Genomic DNA, 17,209 nt, shown 5'->3' on the forward strand with positions numbered 1-17,209 from the left:
ATGGCCTTTATCATGTTGAGGTATAACAACTACTTTGTTGAGGGTTTTTATCATGAATGGATGCTGTACTTTGTCAAATGCTTTATCTGCATCTACTGAAATGATCATATGATTTTTTTAAAAAGGTTTTTTTTATTTATTTATTTATTTATTTAATTGACAGAGAGAGAGAGGGACAGCGAGACAGGGAACACAAGCAGGGGGAGTGGGGGAAGGAGAAGCAGGCTTCCCACCGAGCAGGGAGCCCGATGCGGGGCTCGATCCCAGGATCCTGGGATCATGACCTGAGCCGAAGGCAGTCACTTAACCAACTGAGCCACCCAGGCACCCTGATCGTATTATTTTTATCCTCCTTCTTGTTGAGGTAATGTATCACGTTGATTGATCTGTGAATACTGAATCACCCTTGCAATCCTGGGATTAAATCCCACCTGATTGTGGTGAATAATTTTTTTAATGTATTGTTGGATTTGGTTTGCTAGTATTTTGTTGATGACTTTTGCATCTATGTTCATCAAAAATATTTGTCTGTAGCTCTCTTTTTTTGTATGTCTTTATCTGGTTTTGGTATCAGGGTAATGCTAGCCTCATAGAATGAATTTGGAAGCTTTCCTTACTCTTCTATTTTGTGGAATAGTTTGAGAAGAATAGGTATTAACTTGTCTTTAAATGTTTGCTAGAGGAATGCCTGGGTGGCTCAGTCAGTTAAGCGTCTGCCTTCGGCTCAGGTCATGATCCCAGGATCCTGGGATCGAGTCCCACATTGGGCTCCTTCCTCAGCAAGGAGCCTGCTTCTCCCTCTGCCTGCCTCTGTCTCTCTCTCTGATAAATAAATAAAATCTTAAAAAAAATAAAAAATAAAAATAAATGTTTGGTAGAATTCACCTGTGGAACTCTCTGATCCTGGACTTTTGTTTGTTGGAAGGTTTTGATTACTGATTCAATTTCATTGCTGGTAATCGGTCTGTTCAAATTTTCTATTTCTTCCTGATTCAGTTTTGGTAGTTTATATGTTTCTAGAATTTATAAATTATTCCTAGGTTAGCCAGTTTGTTGGCATATAATTTTTTATAATATTCTCTTATAATCCTTTGTTCTTTCTTTGGTTTCAGTTATTATTTCTCTTCTTTCATTTCTGATTTTATTTGAGTTCTCTCTCTCTCTCTCATGAATCTGGCTAAACGTTTTTTAATTTTGTTGATCTCTTCAAAGAACCAGCTCCTGGTTTCATTCATTTGTTCTATTGTTTTTTTTAATTTCTATTTCACTTATTTCTGCTCTAATCTTTATTTCCTTCCTTCTATTCATTTTGGGTTTTGTTTGTTCTTCTTTTTCCAGCTCCTTTAGGTGTAAGATTAGGTTGTTTGAGATTTTTCTCACTTCCTGAGGTAGACCTGTACTGCTCTAAACTTCCCTCTTAGAACAGCTTTTACTGCATCCTAAAGATTTTGGACCACTGTGTTTTCATCTTTATTTGTCTCCATGTATTTTTTGATTTCCTCTTTGATTTCGTGGTTGACCCATTCATTGTTTAGTAGAATGTTATTTAACCTCCATGTATTTGTGTTCTTTCTTGATTTTTTGTTATGGTTAATTTCTAGTTTCATAGTGTTGTGATCAGAAGAGATGCATGGTATGACTTCAGTCTTTTTGAATTTGTTGAGACTTGTTTTGTGGCCTAATACATGATCTATTCCAGAGACTGTTCCATGTGCACTTGAAAAGAACGTGTGTTCTATTGTTTAGGATGAAATGTCCTGAATATATCTGTTAGATCCATCTGGTCTAATGTGTCCCTCAAAGCCTCTTTTTCCTTGATGATTTTCCACTTGGATGATCTATCCATTGATGTAAATGGGGTGTTAAAGTCCCCTACTATTATTATACTACTATTGATTACTTCTTTTATGTTTGTTTTTAGCTGCTTTATATATTTGGGTGCTCCCATGTTGGGTGAATAAATATTTACAACTGTTACATCTTCTTGTTGGATTGTTCCCTTTATTATTATATAGTGTCTCTGTGTTTTGTTACAGTCTTTGTTTTAATGTCTATTTTGTCTGATATAAGTGTTGCTACCCCAGCTTTCTTTTCACTTTCATTCGAATGATAAATGCTTTTCCATCCCTTCACTTTCAATCAGCAGATGTCCTTAGATCTGAAAACAGTCTCTTGTAGGCAGCATATAGATGGGTCTTGCTTTTTTTTTTTCCCCCTCCTGCTATCTTCTTCTTTTTTTTTTCTTAATATATATTCCATTATTTGTTTCAGAGGTACAGATCTGTGATTCAACAGTCTTGCACAATTCACAGTGCTCACCATAGCACATACCCACCCCAATGTCTATCACCCCATTCTTCCCACCCCCCCACAACTCCAGCAACCCTCAGTTTGTTTCCTGAGATTACGAATTCCTCATATCAGTGAGGTCATATGATACATGTCTTTCTCTGATTGACTTATTTCACTCAGCATAATACTCTCCAGTTCCATCCACGTCGTTGCAAATGGCAAGATCTCATTCCTTTTGATGGCTGCATAATATTCCACTGTGTATATACCACAGCTTCTTTATCCATTCATCTTTCGATGGACATCTTGGCTCTTTCCACAGTTTGGCTATTGTGGACATTGCTGCTATAAACATCGGGGTGCATGTACCCCTTCGGATCCCTACCTTTGTATCTTTGGGGTAAATACCCAGTAGTGCAATTGCTGGATCGTATGGTAGCTCTATTTTCAACTTTTTGAGGAACCTTCATACTGTTTTCCAGAGTGGTTGCACCAGCTTGCATTCCCACCAACAGTGTAGGAGGGTTCCCCTTTCTCCGCATCCCCACCAACATGTCGTTTCCTGACTTGTTAATTTTAGCCATTCTGACTGGTGTGAGGTGGTATCTCATTGAGGTTTTGATTTGGATTTCCTGGATGCCGAGTGATGTTGAGAACTTTTTCATGTGTCTGTTGGCCATTTGGATGTCTTCTTTGGAGAAGGGTCTGTTCATGTCTTCTGCCCATTTCTTGATTGGATTCTTTGTTCTTTGGGTGTTGAGTTTGATGAGTTTTTTATAGATTTTGGATACTAGCCCTTTATCTGATATGTCATTTGCAAATATCTTCTCCCATCCTGTCGGTTGTCTTTTGGTTTTGTGGACTGTTTCTTTTGCTGTGCAAAAGCTTTTTATCTTGATGAAGTCCCAATAGTTCATTTTTGCCCTTGCTTCCCTTGCCTTTGGTGATGTTTCTAGAAAGAAGTTGCTGCGGCTGAGGTCGAAGAGGTTGCTGCCTGTGTTCTCCTTTAGGATTTTGATGGACTCCTGTCTCACATTGAAGTCTTTCAACCATTTGGAGTCTATTTTTGTGTGTGGTGTAAGGAAATGGTCCAGTTTCATTCTTCTGCATGTGGCTGTCCAATTTTCCCCACACCATTTGTTGAAGAGACTGTCTTTTTTCCATTGGACATTCTTGCCTGCTTTGTCAAAGATTAGTTGACCATAGAGTTGACGGTCCATTTCTGGGCTCTCTATTCTGTTCCATTGATCTATGTGTCTGTTTTTGTGCCAGTACCATACTGTCTTGACGATGACAGCTTTGTAATAGAGCTGGAAGTCTGGAATTGTGATGCCGCCAGCTTTGCTTTTCTTTTTCAACGTTCCTCTGGCTATTCGGGGTCTTTTCTGGTTCCATATAAATTTTAGGATTATTTGTTCCATTTCTTTGAAAAAAGTGGATGGTATTTTGACGGGGATTGCACTGAATGTGCAGATTGCTCTAGGTAACATTGACATCTTCAAAACATTGGTTCTTCCAACCCATGAGCATGGAACATTTTTCCATTTCTTTGTGTCTTCCTCAATTTCTTTCATGAGTATTTTATAGTTTTCTGAGTACAGATCCTTTGCCTCTTTGGTTAGATTTATTCCTAGATATCTTATGGTTTTGGGTGCAATTGTAAATGGGATCGACTCCTTAATTTCTCTTTCTTCTGTCTTGTTGTTGGTGTATAGGAATGCCACTGATTTCTGTGCATCGATTTTATATCCTGCCACTTTACTGAATTTCTGTATGAGTTCTAGCAGTTTTGGGGTGGAGTCTTTTGGGTTTTCCACATAAAGTATCATATCGTCTGCAGAGAGTGAGAGTTTGACTTCTTCTTTGCCAATTTGGATGCCTTTTATTTCTTTTTGTTGTCTGATTGCTATGGCTAGGACTTCTAATACTGTTGAATAGCAGTGGTGATAGTGGACATCCCTGCCGCATTCCTGACCTTAGGGGGAAAGCTCTCAGTTTTTCCCCATTGAGAATGACATTCGCTGTAGGTATTTCATAGGTGGCTTTTATGATATTGAGGTATGTACCCTCTATCTCTATACTCTGAAGAGTTTTGATCAAGAAAGGATGCTGTACTTTGTCAAATGCTTTCTCTGCACCTATTCAGAGGATCATATGATTCTTGTTCTTTCTTTTGTTAATGAGATACAATAGTATCACGTTGATTGATTTGCGGATGTTGAACAAACCTTGCAGCCCAGGGATAAATCCCACTTGGTCGTGGTGAATAATCCTTTTAATGTACTGTTGGATCCTATTGGCTAGTATTTTGGTGAGAATTTTTGCATCCATGTTCATCAAGGATATTGGTCTGTAATTCTCCTTTTTGATGGGGTCTTTGTCTGGTTTTGGGATCAAGGTAATGGTGGCCTCATAAAACAAGTTTGGAAGTTTTCCTTCCATTTCTATTTTTTGGAACAGTTTCAGAAGAATAGGTATTAATTCCTCTTGAAATGTTTGGTAGAATTCCCCTGGGAAGCCATCTGGCCCTGGGCTTTCGTTTGTTGGGAGATTTTTGATGACTGCTTCAATTTCCTTAGTGGTTATAGGTCTGTTCAGGTTTTCTATTTCTTCCTGGTTCAGTTTTGGTAGTTGATACATCTCTAGGAATGCATCCATTTCTTCCAGGTTATCTAATTTGCTGGCATAGAGTTGCTCATAATATGTTCTTATAATTGTTTGTATTTCTTTGGTGTTGGTTGTGATCTCTCCTCTTTCATTCATGATTTTGTTGATTTGGGTCATTTCTCTTTTCTTTTGGTAAGTCTGGCCACTGGGGTTTATCAATCTTGTTAATTCTTTCAAAGACCCAGCTCCTAGTTTCGTTGATCTGTTCTACTGTTCTTTTGGTTTCTATTTCATTGATTTCTGCTCTGATCTTTATGATTTCTCTTCTCCTGCTGGGTTTAGGCTTTATTTGCTGTTCTTTCTCCAGCTCCTTTAGGTGTAGGGTTAGGTTGTGTACTTGAGACCTTTCTTGTTTCTTGAGAAAGGCTTGTATTGCTATATACTTTTCTCTTAGGACTGCTTTTGCTGCATCCCAAAGATTTTGAACAGTTGTGTTTTCATTTTCATTGGTTTCCATGAATTTTTTTAATTCTTCTTTAATTTCCTGCTTGACCCATTCATTCTTTAGTAGGATGCTCTTTAGCCTCTGTATTTGAGTTCTTTCCGACTTTCCTCTTGTGATTGAGTTCTAGTTTCAAAGCACTGTGGTCTGAAAATAGGCAGGGAATGATCCCAATCTTTTGGTACCGGTTGAGACCTGATTTATGACCTAGGATGTGATCGATTCTGGAGAATGTTCCATGGGCACTCGAGAAGAATGTGTATTCCGTTGCTTTGGGATGGACTGTTCTGAATATGTCTGTGAAGTCCATTTGGTCCAGTGTGTCATTTAAAGTCTTTATTTCCTTGTTGATCTTTTGCTTAGATGATCTGTCCATTTCAGTGAGGGGGGTGTTAAAGTCCCCCACTATTATTGTATTGTTGTCAATGTGTTTCTTTGCTTTTGTTATTAATTGCCTTATATAATTGGCTGCTGCCATGTTAGGGGCATAGATATTTACAATTGTTAGATCTTCTTGTTGGATAGACCCTTTAAGGAGGATATAGTGTCCTTCCTCATCTCTTATTACAGTCTTTGGTTTAAAATCTAATTTGTCTGATATAAGGATTGCCACCGCAGCTTTCTTTTGGTGTCCATTAGCATGGTAAATGGTTTTCCACCCCCTCACTTTCAATCTGGGGGTGTCTTTGGGTCTAAAATGAGTCTCTTGCAGACAGCATATCGATGGGTCTTGTCTTTTAATCCAATCTGATAGCCCGTGTCTTTTGATTGGGGCATTTAGCCCATTTACATTCAGGGTAACTATTGAAAGATATGAATTTAGTGCCATTGTATTGCCTGTAAGGTGACTGTTACTGTATATTGTCTGTCTTCCTTTCTGGTCTATGTTGCTTTTAGGCTCTCTCTTTGCTTAGAGAACCCCTTTCAATATTTCTTGTAGGGCTGGTTTCGTGTTTGCAAATTCCTTTAGTTTTTGTTTGTCCTGGAAGCTTTTTATCTCTCTTTCTATTTTCAATGACAGCCTAGCTGGATATAGTATTCTTGGCTGCATATTTTTCTTGTTTAGTGCTCTGAATATATCATGCCAGTCCTTTCTGGCCTGCCAGGTCTCTGTGGATAGGTCTGTTGCCAATCTAATGTTTCTACCATTGTAGGTTACATATCTCTTCTCCCGAGCTGCTTTCAGGATTTTCTCTTTGTCTCTGAGACTCGTAAGTTTTACTACTAGATGTCAGGGTGTTGACCTATTTTTATTGATTTTGAGAGGGGTTCTCTGTGCCTCCTGGATTTTGGTGCCTGTTTCCTTCCCCAAATTAGGGAGGTTCTCTGCTATAATTTGCTCCAATATACCTTCTGCCCCTCTCTCTCTTTCTTCTTCTTCTGGGATCCCAATTATTCTAATGTTGTTTCGTCTTATGGTATCGCTTATCTCTCGAAGTCTGCCCTTGTGATCCAGTAGTTGTTTATCTCTCTTTTTCTCAGCTTCTTTATTTTCCATCATTTGGTCTTCTTTATCACTGATTCTCTCTTCTGCCTCATTTATCCTAGCAGTTAGTGCCCCCATTTTTGATTGCACCTCATTAATAGCCTTTTTGATTTCGACTTGGTTAGATTTTAGTTCTTTTATTTCTCCAGAAAGGGTTTCTTTAATAACTTCCATGTGGGTCTTGCTTTTTTATCCATTCCATCACCCTATGCCTTTTGATTGGAGCACAGTCTATTTCCATTCAAAGTAATTATTGATGGGTAGTACTTATTGCCATTTTGTTGCATGTTTTATATTTGTTTTAGTAGTTCTTCCTGTTCCTTTCTTCTCTTGCTCTCTTCTCTCATGGTTTGCTGACTTTCTTTAGTGATATACTTGGATTTCTTTCTATTTTGCATATCTATTACTGGTTTTTGATTTGTGATTACCATTAGATTTATATATAACATCTTACACATACAGCAGTCTCTATTAAGTTGATGGTTGCTTAAGTTTGAACCCATTATAAAAGCACTAAAATTTTACTCCTCTCCCCTCCACATTTTAGGTATATTGTGTCATACTTTACATCCTTTTTTGGAGTCTTTGACTGATTTTTATGGATATACTTAATTTTACTGCTTTTGTGCTTCCTACTTTTCTTACTCCTGCTTATAGTCTTTCCTTTCCACTCAGAATCCCCTTTAACAATTGTTTTAGGGCTGGTTTAGTGGTGATGAATTCTTTTAATTTTTGTTTGTCTGGGAATTTCTTTATCTCTCCTTCTATTCTGAATGATAGCCTTGCTGAATAGATCATTCTTCATTGCAGGTTTTTTTCTTTCAGTATTTTGAAGATATCATGCCACTCCTTTCTGCCCTGCAAAATTTCTGCTGAAAAAATCAGCTGGTATCCCTTGTATGTAACTGTTTTCTCTTCTCTTGCTGCTTTCAGAATTCTCTCTTTACCACTGCTTTTTGCCATTTTAATTACTATGTGTCTTGGGGTGGACCTCCTTGGGTATTTTGCTGTGGGCTCTCTATGCCTCCTGAATCTGGATTTCTGTTTCTTTCCCCAGATTTGGGAATTTTTCAGCTATTATTTCTTCAAATAAATTTTCTGCTCCCTTTTCTCTGTCTTCCTCTTCTGGGGTCCCTACTGTGTGAATGTTATTATGCTTGATGGTGTTGCTGAGTTCCCTTAGTTTATTTTCATTTTTTATTATTCTTTTTCTCTCCCCTGTTCAGCTGATTGCTTTCCCTTACTCTGTCCTCCAGATTGCTGATCTGTTCTTCTGCTTCTTCTAGTCTACTATTTATTCCATTTAGTGTATTTTTAATTTCAATTACTGAGTTCTTCATCTCCGATTGTTTCTTTTTTTATGTTTTTTATCTCTTTGTTGAGGGTCTCACTGAGGTCCTCCACTCTTTTCTCAAGTCCAATGAGTATCTTTATGACCATTACTTTATATTCTCTATTAGATACATTACTTATCTCCATTTCATTTAGCTCTCTTGTGATTTTGTCTTGTTCTTTCATTTGGGACATATTTCTCTGTCTCCTGTTCTGTCTAACTCTCTGCATCTGTTTCTGTGTGCTGAAAAAGTCAGCTCATCTCCTGCTCTTGAAAGTAGCAGCCTTAGGTAGAGGTCCTGTAGTGCCCTTGCAGAGCGATGTCCCCTGTTCACCAGAACCCAGTGTTTCAATGGTGTTTCTTATGTGTGTTGCATGTGTGCCCTACTATTGTGGCTAAGCTGTGTTTGCCTTCAGTCCAGCCATCTGGAATGGCTCTCTTTGCCTGTTGTGGGCAGGGTTTGGTCCCTGTGTTGTTAGTGGGCCAGTCTGGGGCCACCATGGGCTTGAGTTGAGTCAGACCAGGTGTCTGCCAGCGATGCAGTAGCACTGAACTGCAGGACACTTTCCCTGTGTTGTCCTCTGAGAAGCTTTCAATGGTGGGCGAGGCCTGCAGTCAGACCCGATATCTGCCCCCAGCCCATTGCTGGTGCCACAGTCAGACTGGTGTGTATGGTTATCTTCCCCTCTGCCCAGGGCAACAGTCATTTTAGAGTGGTGTTGGCCCATTTTGGGGCTGCTTGCACAGTGCCAGGGTTGTGGCACCACTTTGGATGGGCTCTGGTCAGGGGTGTATTAGAAGGGGCAGGTCCCATAGGAGAGTGCAGGTGAAGGGCTCATGGTGCCAGCAAGGTCTGCATCCATCCACTGCAGGAGGGGACCTGCAGCCACTCAGGAAACCACCTGCCCAGGCGAGGATGGAGAGGGCATGTTCACAGAAGTCTGCAGGGATCGGGCATGCTGTTCACAAGCTAGATGGAGAGTGCTGGTGTTGTGCTAGTTCCTGCAGGTGTCTGTGTATCTAGGCTGTGGAGTGGGAGAGGAAAATGGCACATGCCATTATCTTCTGACCTGTCTCTGCCCTCCCTACCCTCTTCAATGTGTCCTCTTTTTTACATTTAGTCGTGGAGACTCTGTTCTGACAGTCTTCAGGTCATTTTCTGGGTTATTATTGTGGGTGTTATCTAGCTGTATCCATAGGACGAGGTGAACTTAGGATCTTCCTATTCCACCATTTTTCCCTTCTCAAACTAATTTTAAATGAGCCACTAAAATTATTTTAAATGTTGTTAAGGGACTACTGTAAGAATTATATATAAATATACATGTCCCATTAATACCTGATAGAATAAATGAATACATAATATAGGATTAGGTGAGGTCCTGATGAATGCTTTATAAAGTAGAAAAACATAATTTGAATAAAATTATATTGGTCCTTTATACTCCATAAAGAATCATTTTATAGAGAGACCATTTCTAATATTAACAGAAAACTGCAAGGCCATTTATGAATACTAATTTAAATCCCAGATCCAGAAAATCAACACAAAAGCTTAGTCTCCCTGCCAGATAGAAACTGCATAAATAAAAGTTAAAACAGGTCTTTGGCCTGAACACACAAGTCATGACTGAGAATAATTCAAATATACTACTAAAAGGAAATGTTTACCAGAGAATTAGGAAATTTAATCTTCAATTTGGGAAGCACTTGGACGATTTCATCAAATTCTATGAAAGTGAAGGACACTGTTGTCACCATTCCTGCTGTTTGAACACTCCAATTCCGATCTAGAGATTCCAGTGCTCCTGAGCCATACAGGGAAAGTGTGTCCCCATCCACTTCAACAAGGTGTGTATCTGTGACAGATAAACCCTGTAAAGCATTGGTGAGTCCTGAGTCCAGAGACCTGGAAAATGCAACATACAATTTTAAATGAAAGTTTTATTATGAAAAGTAAATAAGAGACAATAAAAACCTGTTGGCAAAGGTATTTGAAATTTTATATTCATTTTTTTTTTGTTTCAATAATTAAACCCAGAGCACCAAAGATTAAATTTCAATAGAATATTGGGACATTTTGTATTCTTCTAGTTACACATTTTAATTCAAAAAGAGGCACATGTGAACAAAAAAATACCACTTTAAACCCAAATTATTTATATCAATTAAAAGTAATTGATATCCTATTTAGTTTTAAAACAATCGATTTAGCATATCATGGATATCTTTTCATGTTAGTACGAATATGTTTTCCTAATCTAAAAAGTATTCCACTGTCTAGCAAAAAAAAACCCTGCATTTTTCAGAATACTATTTCTATATTAAGAACCATATAATATAAAGTATATTTATAAAACACTCAGGAAGACACATAATTACTGTTAACAATAGTTTACCTCTCAGAAGCTAGATTAAGGGGTAACTCTGACTTTCTATTTTTGAATACCTCAATGTTGTTTGACATTTTGCAATTGTATACTACAGTTACAAGCAGTAAAATTAATATTTATTCCCCATTTTGAAATAAAAAATGATGAAAAATAATTCACTATTTAATATCTCTCTCTACATATGTATACATACACACACACACACACATATAAAATATACACAAAATCACTTCACATACTCCAATGAAAATGATAATAGTTACTATTTCCAAAGTAGGGGTCACATTTTCTGCAAAAGGTACCCAAATAATAGCCACAGAAGAAAAGAAATAGCTCAATCCAACTCGAATTTTCTGATTTGTGAATAGAGACATAACTATTTATTTTACCCAATCTCAAAATTCAAACAATGCTTGGCTTTTGTTTGTTATGTTTTCATTCTGCTATTTTTGCTTTCTAGCAGTATTTATTTGCCCTTACTAATATTAGTACTTTACCTTCCTTTGTGCTCCTATGAACTTTTATATACTCCTCCAATATATCACTTCTCTTACTATATCACAATTATATGTTTACAATTTGCCTTCTCTATCAGTGAATTCCTTGAGGCTAAAGACTATATTTCCTCATCTTTGGGGCTCTAGAGACTGGTAATGGGCTTTTCACAATGTATGTTGAATAAATGAATTATCAAAGATCTTAAAATTTTTTATAATGCTGATATTGGAGGAAAAGACTGAGAAACCATCACCTTGTTGGTTTATCATGTCTTACTGGACTTACATGCACTTCTTACAGAGGCACCAGTTAACCTGTAACACATCTGTGTATACAATAATAAGCTGGGTAATAACAGTCAATTTGAAATGAATATGCAACCAAGAAAATACAGAGTCTTTATTTCTGCCAGACTAGTGCTTAAGACAATGATTATTATATGACAGTAGTTAGACATTCAACGAGCAGTAGTATTTGAATAACCTATAATCCTATAAAGGTAAAAACTGATAACAGAACAAAAATAAGATGGAATTAAGAGTTCCTTATATTGTACTTTGTCTGATAGCTTTGTGTTGAGCTATGTAAAGCATACAATAATTTCTGGAATAAGATAAAGGACAGGCGTTCTATTTCACTGCCACCAAAATATAGAAGGCTTGCTGAAGAGAGTGCATACCCCTGTTACAGCACTTACCACACTGCATGGCAATTACCTGCTTGTCTGTCTCTCTTACCAAACACTGTGATCCTTGAGCGCTCCAACTTTGCCACATTAGTAGATCCAGCATCTAGCACAGCTCCTAGCACATGTTGTGTTCAGTAAATATTTCTTTTTTTTTTTTTTTTAAGATTTTATTTATTTATTTGACAGAGAGAGACATAGCGAGAGCAGGAACACAAGCAGGGGGAGTGGGAGAGGGAGAAGCAGGCTTCTCGCAGAGCAGGGAGCCTGATGTGGGACTCGATCCCAGGACCCTGGGATCATGACCTGAGCCAAAGGCAGACGCTTAACGACTGAGCCACCCAGGCGCCCTCAGTAAATATTTCTTGAATGAATTAATGAAGTGAGACAATTACGAAGTTTTTAATGACTGTCTCTTGAATCTTAAGAAGGATGTTCTGACTATAAGCTGTGGTTTCAGCAAAGGGGCAGAATCAGTGATACAGATACAGATTATAAGGGTTAGCAAGGTTTTCTCAGGTGAGGCAAAAGCAAATGAAGAAATAAGGTCAAGGAAAGAAAAAAAAAAAAAACCTAGCTCGTTGATACAATGATGCCTAATGGCCATGATATCCAGCAAACCAAGTTCATTTTAATGTAAAAATGATGGGGAATCGCAGCTATGAATAGTCCTTTGGAAGTGTCTTACCTTTCTTTTTCTTTTCCATATGATTAAAAGTTAAAGAATATAAACTCCAAGATAAAAGTCTTTCATCAGAAAGGGATTATTTATTTTGTATAAAGGTTTGTCAAGCAAACTATTGGGAAAATAAGTGAAATAATAAATAAGCCTACACTCAGCAAAACAGTAATATGGTTACAAAAGAAAGCAGAAGTAATCTCTAACTTACATAGATTTCACATGGGCATTCTGTAAAAAACAAATGGTGAGTTTTCTGGGCTACAGAAAGGTTCATCCTTCTCAACAGGATATGTAGCACCTGTTAAACAGGTCACACAATAGCTCACCCATTTCAGTTATTTTCTGAATGAGGCTTGGGTTTCGCCTCAAACTCTGGCCAACATAGAGTAGAGGAACCTGTTCTTTGGGGAAGGTGTGCTCTGATTTGCATAAAAAATTACTTGGAAAGTTTGCTAAAAATTTGTTTATATGTTGAGTTTTCCTTGTATGCTTAGTTGGTGTGTCCACATTTTTGCAGTTATACACACATACATATTATTTCATTAGTTCATTTATTTAGCAAACATTTGCTGAAAGCCCATTATATACAGGGCACTGCTAAGGATTCTGGCATAGGCAACTACCTCATCTGTATTGATAAGGACAGTCAGTGTAGAGATCATGTACAAGTGTTGAGTATATCAAAACTTTTCCTCACTTTTATAGGGCTATAGTCCCAGAAATATAACTGCTCTAATCATACTCTGCAATTAATTTAATAAACACATGAAATAAAATTAAACTGAAATGACCTCAACCTCTCTTAAACAAATAGGTTTATCTGTAGAGCTTACTATGTGTCAGGTATTATGATAGGCACTGGGGATATAAAGATAAATTAAGACTTACTTGCCCTTAAAGAGCTCCCAATATGGATGGAGGGTAGAGAACAAGACAAATATATATATTAATTGTAATACAATATGCTCATTTTCATATATTGAGTATTTAAATGATATGCTATGAGAATACAGAGGAAGGAATTCTTCTAGTGGGGAGAAGTCAGTTTTCAAAAGGAGGTAACATTTGAACTCATCCTTAAAAGATGAATAGTAGAATTTCACCAGAATTAGAAGGAGGAAGCACACTTCCGGTAAGAAAAACTAAATGAAGAAAGGCACAGAAGACTAATTACATATACCATATTCAGGTAAGAACAATTTCAATATGGCTAAAACACTGAAACATATGGAAGAGTCGCAGCTGAAGATGAAGCTGAAAAGTCAGATTTTATCCTATGAGGTTGAAGAGCAGAAAAAGTAATAAAAGAGCAAAATAAAAAGGTAACAGGACCATATTTGATGCACATTTTTAAGCATCTCCAATGTGTCTCCACGGAGCTAGGTGCTGGTGCTGGTTACAAAGATGAACAAGACATTTCTCGATCCTCAAGGCTCTACTTCTGAGAGATAAGTTGGCCAACTTTGTGGAAGATGTAGCAGGGAGAGGCTGGATGGAGGGAGATTAGATTAGTAGGAAAAGCAGTGCTATGGTGTTGACTAGATCATATAAGGGCATAACAGAAAGGAGGTCATGGTAGTGGAAATGGAATTGGCAAGAACACCAGACAGACCTTAGTTCAAATCCCAGATCTGCCACTGATAAACAGAGGACTTAGGGAGCAAGTTAGTTTCTTTGTAGTTTCGGTTCCTTGTATGTAAATGGTGATTATAATACATATTTTTTCAAAGTTGTTATAAACTAGAAGTATTCAAAACCATATCTCACGCTCTCAGCTCAATACAATTTAGTGATTATTATTAATAAAAGAAGAGAACATAGATAATAACATGTTTAAGAAAAAATAAAAGCAGGGGCGCCTGGGTGGCTCAGTCGTTGGGCGTCTGCCTTCGGCTCAGGTCATGGTCCCAGGGTCCTGGGATCGAGCCCCGCATTGGGCTCCCTGCTCGGCGGGAAGCCTGCTTCTCCCTCTCCCACTCCCCCTGCTTGTGTTCCCTCTCTCGCTGTGTCTCTCTCTGTCAAATAAATAGATAAAATCTTTAAAAAAAAAAAAAAAAAGAAAGAAAAAATAAAAGCAGAACTTAGTGACTGACACTGGGGAATAAAGGAGAGGAAAGCATCAAATGCTGTTCAAATTTTTAGAGTAGGTGACTGGGTCAAGTGGTCTAGTTTTCAACCCCTGTCTAGTCTAAATTAACACTCGGAGAAATGTGGCATTCTTCTATGGAGGATCCATGTTTTAAAATTTGTTTTCCCATAAAGCCCAATACATTTCCACATATATTTCCCACCTCAAATATTTATTGAACAGTAGGCAATCTGCCATCAAATAGGAATTCTCTTCAAGATCTTCACAATCAAGTCATTAATTACAAGTACAAATGTTCATTTAGTCACTTGATCTTTATATAGAATGAGTCAGAAAAATATTCTATGCCTTCTCTAAGAAAAGTGGGGTAATTAATTTAATGCAATAAAGTAACGAGTCCCTGAAAGCCAGGCTAAAAAAAGAATATACTCTTAAATGCCTAAATGGAAAAAAAAAGACAATATTTCAGAGGATTATGGGGTTTTCTGGTGTGTTTTTAAAAATCCTTAGGCTTTCTATAACAAGCTAGAACAGAAAGACTTAAGATATTTCGGAAGATTCTTTTCCCAATGAGTAAGTGGTGCTGATTCCTATGATAACATATTTTATGAATTTCTATTACAACATTTGTAGGTGTGGAAATTCATTTTATGCATTATATTTTATTATGGTAGTGTTGGCTAAAGTACCACAGTCTTCATAGACAGGAAATGACCAAAAATAAACCAGCTTCACTGCATGCATCCAATGTAAGCAAAGAAAACATTACACCAAGTACTTTCCCATTTCTGGCAGGAGAAAGAAACCTGCAATATGTCATTTTACTGTAGAGCTGTCCCAAGTACTGTGAACAGTGAAATCATTAATGGGATATACCAAAGTTTTATAGAATTTCTTCTCTTTATGTGCCTATAATTTTTTCATGGATACTTGTTTCCAGGCATTTGTTACACACCCATAAGTCAAAGGTCACAGATACTCTAACACAAGAATTAGCCACTTTTTTGGCATTATGAAAAACTAAAGACTATAAATGGGATTGTTAAAAATGGAAAAACTTATGTAGTATTAAAAAACAAATTGGAACCCTAAGGAAGGGACTTTGTGACCCTCTAGCTTTCTACCTTCAGAAAGAGTAAGGCTTATATCATTTTAGAAAGATGAAATTTAATTACATTTTAAAGACAGAGAATATAGTAACACAACTTCTAAAATTTAAAACATTTCACTGTGTACTTTCAGATAAACTAGCACAAAGACTGAACACATATGTTTGAAATCTCCCTCTAAAACCCCATTAAAGTAATTGAACTGATACAAACCCACAACAACAAGTACAACAGTTGGGGGTAGGGGAGGGACCATCTGCTGTAAGAAGTTTCAGAAAACTTCTGGAAGCTGGAAAGTAAAAAATGTTGAATGACGAAGAAAAACAAAGGAAGTTATTGTTTGGAATATGCACTGGGGACAAGAACAAAGATGATAGCCAAACTGCCCAGTAGGACTTTTGGAAAGGAAAGAACAGTAGATATGATAGAAGATGGGAGTAGAAGTAAGACTGAATATGGGGGCTTTAATTGAAGATCTGTTAGAGGACCCTACCACCTACTTCTCCCACTGTCAATAAAACAGGCCGAGTGGCATTGCAGATCAGTGGGAGAAGGAAAGAACACTCAGTATGTAGCAGTAGGGCAATTGGTTACTCCTAATGAGAAAAACAAACAAATCAGACCTCAATCTCAAACTTAAAAATCAATTCCAAGTGTAATAAAAACTAAAATATGAAAAGCGAAATTTTAAACCTATTTAGGAAGACAAAATTGGAGGATATTTTTATAATCTCAATGTAGTAGAGGATTGTTTTTTTCTTAAATACAACCCAAATGGGTAAACCATAAAAGAGAAGGTATATATATTGGGTATCTTCAAGATACAAATGTTATTTAAAGGCAAAGACGTTATGAGAATGCTTGGGGGAAAGCAGAGAGTGAAAAGAAGGCCCAGAACTACAATCTGAGTAACTCTACCATCTAGAGAAGTACTTGAGGATATTAGAAAGATACATAAGGCAAGAAAAAGCTACTAGTAATATGATGTAAAATAATAAACTGTAAACAATGGTCCAAAAGGAAATAATAAGACTAAATTAGGTCAGGGAGATAGCAGGCTTCAAGAAGAGTAAATTCCTTTCAATAGATAAACAAGAAGTTCAAAGAAACTGGAATGTAGTAAAGGCAGCACAAATTTCTTTGTTTATTTTTTTTTTAAGATTTTATTTATTTATTTTGACAGAGAGAGACACAGTGAGAGAGGGAACACAAGCAGGGGGAGTGGGAGAGGGAGAAGCAGGCTCCCCGCGGAGCAGGGAGCCCGATGCGGGGCTCAATCCCAGGACCCTGGAATCATGACCTGAGCCGAAGGCAGATGCTTAACAACTGAGCCACCCAGGCGCCCCCAAATTTCTTTGTTTAATTAATAATAATTAATTAATCCTCTGCAGAAGGCAGAGGATGCCATATTTATGGTCCTGAAAGAAAAAACTTGCAACCAAGAATTCTATATCCAGCAAAGCTGCACTTTGAAATGGAGAAATTAAGACATTTCCAGATAAACAAAAGCTGTGAGAGTTCATTGCTAGTACA

The 17,209-nt window shown here is 37.4% G+C and overlaps 1 protein-coding gene across 2 annotated transcripts in view; it reads right to left on the reverse strand.

The window, feature by feature from the left end:
- Positions 1-17,209, reverse strand: part of LRRC49 (leucine rich repeat containing 49) — a 167,171-nt gene that overhangs the window by 26,552 nt on the left and 123,410 nt on the right. For both annotated transcript variants that reach the window (XM_036095171.2, XM_036095173.2), the window contains one exon: positions 9,892-10,129. In XM_036095171.2, the coding sequence (XP_035951064.1) occupies positions 9,892-10,129 (238 nt within the window). The remainder of the gene's footprint in view (positions 1-9,891; positions 10,130-17,209) is intronic.

The sequence above is a fragment of the Halichoerus grypus genome, chromosome 8 (assembly GCF_964656455.1).
Source record: "Halichoerus grypus chromosome 8, mHalGry1.hap1.1, whole genome shotgun sequence".
Taxonomy (NCBI): Eukaryota; Metazoa; Chordata; class Mammalia; order Carnivora; family Phocidae; genus Halichoerus; species Halichoerus grypus.